The sequence below is a fragment of the Ctenopharyngodon idella genome, chromosome 13 (assembly GCF_019924925.1).
Source record: "Ctenopharyngodon idella isolate HZGC_01 chromosome 13, HZGC01, whole genome shotgun sequence".
Lineage (NCBI taxonomy): Eukaryota > Metazoa > Chordata > Actinopteri > Cypriniformes > Xenocyprididae > Ctenopharyngodon > Ctenopharyngodon idella.
Window position 1 is genome coordinate 37027150 of NC_067232.1, and position 6782 is coordinate 37033931.

Consider the following 6782-nt stretch of genomic DNA (forward strand, 5'->3'; position numbering starts at 1 on the left):
TTATTTGTTGTTTGTTTTTGTGTTTTCCAATACTGTATAAGTATTGTTAAAGTACAATTTAAAAACTTGACTAAATTTTTGGTCCCACTTTATATTAGGTGGCCTTAACTACTATGTACTTGCTTAAAAAATAAGTACAATGTACTTATTTGGTTCATATTGAATTGCAAAACACTTTTGCTGCTATTGAGGTGGGATACGGGTAAGGTTAGGGAAAGCTTGGTATGGGTAGGTTTAAGGGTAGGGGTAAGGTGTAAGGGATGGGTCAACAGTGTAATTATAAATGTAATTACAGAAATTAATTACAGATGTAATTACATGAGGGTGTTTTTAAAATATAAGTATAATGTAAAAACATGTACACAATAAGTGCATTGTATCAAATGATTAATTTAAATGTACGTACAAAGTAGTTAAGGCCACTTAATATAAAGTGGGACCAAAAAGTATTGTAGATTTTAAAAGAAATTTCTGAGAGTGCAATTGATAGCCTACAAGTCCTACTGTGAAATTACTGTGAAATTAATTCAGTTATTAACCTTAAATATAGCTACTTTAATTCCACCTTTAAAAAAAAATGAACAGTCTATTAGTCCTCGTTCAAGACGATATGTCTTATTCAGTGTCACTCCGAATATCGTTTGGATTCAAAACAGCGACTCGTTCAGTGAAGGGGGCCGCAACAAATGAAATGCATGAATCAGTAAAGCTAACAAGAAGAACGATTCGTTGAGCTAAAAGATTCTTTGCAAACACACATCAGCAGCATTAACAACACTTTAGAACCTACAATAATTGTAGTTACAACGTAAATTCTATGAAACGTGCAACCTGTCTGTAATAAAAAACAAAAAAAAACAAAAAAGATCAAATAAAAGACGCAATGCATTCAACGATCTAAATGTATAAATCTCCATACAAATGTCTAACCTCATATCATAAATATCAGGCTCCAATCATTGTCGGATGTTTTATGTGCAAATTCTTCCTTCTGAATATCAAATCGTGGCTCCTTCACAGACTATACGTTGTACATATGTAATAGATTAGATTTTGAAAGCTTGCAAAGTCAATCCATTGACATATTATAATAAAATAATGCGTAGAACCTCAATGGAAACCGTTGGAAGACCATAGACGGCTATAAGGCCTTTCTTTACACAACACAGCTGTCTGTGATCCAAAAAAGTTTATACCAACACATCTGTGTGATGTAAAATAGCCTTTGTGTTTATTATTTTTTGCTTGTAACATATCACATGATGTAATTCTCAGAAAAATAATGAAGCGCATGTTCTCCCTCCCCTGCTCAACCTTAAAGTCTAACAGGCATTGTGACAAATAATAAAAATAAAATCGATTTTATAATCAATCAAAATGCAATATCCTCGGGATTTCTCCGGAGCAATCTTGTCTCTCTTTCATTTACCTCTCTCTCTCTCTCTCTCTCAAAAAAAAAAAAGACATTCAGATTGAAGTTATGAAGGTGTCTATGCTGACAACATTTAAGCGTCACCTCCCCGTGCATTTTGAAATATATATAGGCCTATATTGTAGCCATAACTTATTCAAACACTTTTTGTGTGCCATATGCAAGTTTTGATGTGGCTTCGTCAAATGCAAAATCAACGTCCACGTATATTCAAGGTCTGAAAGGACTTTTGCAGAAATACCCAAGATAAGTCCTATTCCACAAAAGCAATAATGACAATAACACCCAGCTTATAAAACAGAGTTTCAACTTACCGTGAGCTGCGGCAACAAAACCTGCGAAAAGCAGCATGATGTGCTTCAATGTGCCCATGGTGTCCGCTGTAATTCCACGCAGCGCCACGGTGTCTTGCGTTTTATTTTCACCGATCACAGTAATGCATAGAGATCCAGCTTTGGCAAGAACATTTGACGCCTATGGCACACGGATTCGTCTATATTAGCTCTCATATCACCGAGAATGGCCACTGCAGAGACGAGACACGGTGGTGTTGGTACCAAAAGTGATTCCCTCGCTCCAAACCGTGGAGACAGAATGGAGCGATGAGGCAGTCCGCATCTAGAGGAAGGCGCTGGACTCAACCATCATGTGTGATACAGGGGAATATGGATGGAGATCTACAGTCTGGTGCGGCAGTCCACAGACTCTTATGGGTCCACGTAAAAACATCACATCATAAAGTCGCTTTTAAGTGAGCCATATGATTTAATAGAAACGATCTGAAGAAATGCCTGGAAAAGTCCAAAAAATGCGTATGGGATTCCTAATGGAATTTCGCTCATAATTTGGGTCTGGTCCTAACGGAATCTTAATTTTGCTGAATACAACATATTATTTCTAATATAATAAAACAGTTTCCGTGTGCACTTGTATCCAATCTAAATGTATATAAATAAAATCTATTAGAATTTTAAAATTCCTAATGAATGAATGAATGAACGTGTAGATGATTCCTAACGGAATTTTACACTGGCTCCATCAAAATCTAGATATTTAGTAAACACGACTATTATTAATCTAAATGGGTTCATGAGACTACTGGATATCCAAATGTATTAAAAGAAAATCTTTCAATATTTAAAAACTCCTGTAGCTCTGCGATTTAATTTGCCCAGTAGCAAGACATTATTCCAATACAAAAAGCTTGACAAGAGTTATTCCACAATATCCAATATAACTCAAGTATCAAATGAGCACCCAGTTCGAATTTCCAATTAATCCAGTAAGATTCTATCTGGATTTTTTAGGAGTGGTGTTCGATTAGCATTGGTTCCAAATTACGATAAATACGCATTTCCTTTCGGATCTTTTGGGTGACATATTTAAGGCAACCTCACTGACTTGCAAGCCGCAATATCATTGTTAATAGTTAAGATCGTAGTTAATAAGAAGCAGTTCTCAGAAATCTCAATGTTAGGATGAGCACGAAATTTATGTCTGGGCGTATGTGGATGTGTTTTGATGACAACTGTGTTTAGGCAACTTCGTGACAGGAATATTTAGCTTAATATAAAACGCAGCTCATCATTCTTATTGCATCCACACACCATAGCCACCATAATGCACATGTTCAAACTCACACTCTCTTGTGTGAAAAGAGTGCAGCACACTTCATCAACAGACAGAACATGTCTCACAGTTAAGACTATTAATGTTGAAATATTGGTAGCAAAATGCGTTGGTCCGATGGTATTTCTATCGACTTTAAGAGAGAAGTTCATTCTCGGTACGATTTAAAATGATGCTATGCTGCCATCTATTGAGCCTGGACACAGATTAATACATTGGAAATGTCTGTGGATTTGCATAGAGGGATCCGCAAGTCCGCGACCAGTAAATGCTTCTGAATATTTCTTGCATTTTTTTTATTATTATTATTTAATACTAATAATAATTTTAATATTTTTGTCTTTTGTAGCTTTAACAGAAAGAAGAAAAAAACGTAGGGAACCTTTATATCCAAACACAAAGACCCATTTTAGGATAAAAGGATTTTTAGGTGAATGGTTATAAACTAATTAAATTGAATAAACGCATTTTAGGAACCCTTCTTGGTTAGAGGGTTTCTATGAATTTTTTTTTTTTCTAGATTATTACATAGTTGTAGAAATACTATTGCATTTACAAATGTTGATCTATATTGACTAGTCTGAGTGGTATAGTTTAAATTTCAGAAATGTACTCAAGAACCCTGTTGTTTTTATCAGTCGCTTGATCATTGCAATAGTAAATAAATGTATTTGTTGTGCTTGAGTGCTTTAATGTCGTCTATATGTTGACATTGAGATCAGTGGTGCTGTCCATGATGTGGTGCTGAAACCGAGCTGTCCTTGACTCTAGCAAAGGAAATAATAATGTTCCCTCCCCTGTGCCTTCTGTGAAGGACACATTTAGCACCACCTGTTCCAGATCTTTTTTCCTAGCAGAAGCTTGAGATGCTGCTTTAGAGCTGATAAAATGAGAAAGAAAAAACACTTCAGCCTTTGACTTGTTTTGAAGGAAGGACATGCTTTAATCTAATTATATTCAGGTTTGTCAATGGGAGGTATCTTGCTGCATATTAGATTATTTAGTGCTGTATGTTTATGGAAGGTTGATTTGTGTTTTCCTAGTGAAAAAAGACAAATACATTCTATTTAAAGTATATTTAATACTGTATATTCAATTCAATTCAATTCACATTTATTTGTATAGCGCTTTTCACAATACTTATCGTTTCAAAGCAGCTTTACAGGGAGTGCATGTCAACATTACAATTTATGGTAATCTGGTAATCAGAGTTGACTTTATTACCAAATTATGTAATTTCAGAAATGTACATATATATGTCACGTGTTTGGATTTCATGTTTGCATTTTCATTTGTCACATGTCTCCCTTTTTTCAGTTTCCCGCCACTTGTTTGTTTCTATGGTTACCTTCATCATTAGCTCATTTGTACCAGCTGTGTCTTGTTAATTAGTCTTTGCTCCTGTTTCCTTTGTACAGTTGCAAGAAAAAGTATGTGAACCACTTGCAGAATTTGTGAAAATGTGAAAAATTTTAACAAAATAAGAGAGATCATACAAAATGCATGTTATTTTTTAATTAGTACTGTCCTGAGTAAGATATTTTACATAAAAGATGTTTACATATAATCAACAAGACAAAAAAATAGCTGAATTTATTAAAATAACCCCGTTCAAAAGTTTGTGAACCATTGATTCTTAATACTGTGTGTGGTTACCTGCATGATCTACGATGATCTAAATTCAGCTATTTTTTTGTCTTGTTGATTATATGTAAACATCTTTTATGTAAAATATCTTACTCAGGACAGTACTAATTAAAAAATAACATGCATTTTGTATGATCTCTCTTATTTTGTTAAAATTATTCACATTTTCACAGATTCTGCAAGTGGTTCACATACTTTTTCTTGCAACTGTATATAAGCCCTCAGTTTCAGTTCAGTTTTGTCCTGTATTGATTATGTTACATGGTGTTTGTAGTTTAAGTTCCTGGTGATTTTCCCTGTTCCTTGTTCAGATTTCTCCATTAAACTTTCTTGAAGATATCTCCTTTGTCGTGCGTTTGAATACTACAACACCAACACGTGACAGAATACAGGACCACAAACAGAAAAAATGAGCCTGCTGTGGGGACTGAGGCAGAGTGGTCGTCCTTTAGAGAGGTATGTGGAGGAGTTTCTCAAGCTTTCCCATCGGGTGAGCTGGCCTGACGCCTCTCTTATTGTGTGTTTTCATATGGGACTGGATAGGGATACCATTCGGTATAGTGAACCTGCTTGTTATTTCTTCCTAGTCGAGTGCAAAAAAATGCTATCTATGAAAAATTTCAGTCAGGATTCAGGCCTCATCATAGCACAGAAACTGCGCTCGTTAAAATTACAAATGACTTACTTCTAGCTTCTGGTCAAGGCTGTATCTCAATACTAGTGTTACTTGATCTCAGTGCTGCGTTCGACACTATAGATCATAAAATACTCCTAGATCGACTACAGAATTACACTGGTATCCAGGGACAGGCATTACGGTGGTTTAGGTCGTATCTATCAGACCGTCACAATTTTGTTTATTTAAACGGGGAAAAATCTAAGATAACGATAGTAAATTATGGAGTGCCTCAAGGATCTGTGTTAGGCCCTCTGCTATTTTCAATATACATGCTGCCACTTGGTAATATTATAAGAAGACATGGAATTAGTTTCCACTGCTATGCCGATGATACTCAATTATATATTTCAACACAACCAGATGAAAACTCTAAATTATCCAATCTGACAGAGTGTGTTAAAGAAGTAAAACATTGGATGACTAGTAATTTTCTTCTATTAAATTCAGATAAGACTGAAGTATTACTTATTGGGCCAAAAACCTGTACACAGAATCTCTCAGACTACAATTTGCATTTAGAAGGATGTACTGTTACTCCATCCTCGACAGTTAAAGACCTGGGTGTTATATTAGACAGCAACTTGTCCTTTGAAAATCATATTTCATATGTTACAAAAACAGCCTTCTTCCACCTAATTATTCTCCATTTGCTTTTCTGTTTTACCTCGGGACGCCCCATCAGTTTCAGTTTGGATCCAGCCTCTTAAGAAGACCTCAGATGACTAAAGCTTTGGAAGAGATAGCGCCAATTCCTGCGATGACTTCAGAAGATGCAACATCTGGATCAACACGCACATTCGCAAATTTCTATATATCCTAATTATTGTTAATATGTAATTCATTTTTCCAGGAGCTCTTTGCTTCTACCTTCAATTAAATTGCAAACAGTGATTGTATATTAATCGCCTAAATTATTACATTATTAGCTAACTGCATTCTCCAAATTGTAATGTTGACATGCATTCTCTGTAAAGCTGCTTTGAAACGATATGTATCGTGAAAAGCGCTATACAAATAAATGTGAATTGAATTGAATTGAATTGAGTGTATTAATCCTATTCTCTATTTTAATGATTCTAATTTTGAAGTTGAGGAAGTTAAAGAAAAGTATCTGCCTCATCCAGCCCCATCAAAGACACACATAGCATTGGCAGCTCACCCTAAGCCGGTTCCCTCCATATACCCCTCCAATGGATCCGTCCATTTCTGTCCTCCGGCACGTGCCTAAGTCCTCAGTCCAGTGATTAAGATAGGCCGTCATCCCAGAGCCTCGTCCCAAGATGGCCGCCAGTCCAGAGCCTCGTCCTAAGATGGCCACGCCTGAGCCCTCGGTCAAGATGGCCGCCGCTGAGAATGAGACTCTTTCCAAAATGGCCGCCCTGCCTGAGTCCTCTC

At 36.0% G+C, this 6782-nt stretch overlaps 1 protein-coding gene across 3 annotated transcripts in view; it reads right to left on the minus strand.

The window, feature by feature from the left end:
• LOC127524842 (CUB and sushi domain-containing protein 1-like) overlaps positions 1-2061 on the minus strand; it is a 632721-nt gene extending 630660 nt beyond the window's left edge. For all 3 annotated transcript variants that reach the window (XM_051916817.1, XM_051916816.1, XM_051916815.1), the window contains exon 1: positions 1747-2061. In XM_051916817.1, the coding sequence (XP_051772777.1) occupies positions 1747-1804 (58 nt within the window). In that variant the 5' untranslated portion in view covers positions 1805-2061. The remainder of the gene's footprint in view (positions 1-1746) is intronic.
• Between the last annotated feature and the right edge of the window lie 4721 nt (positions 2062-6782).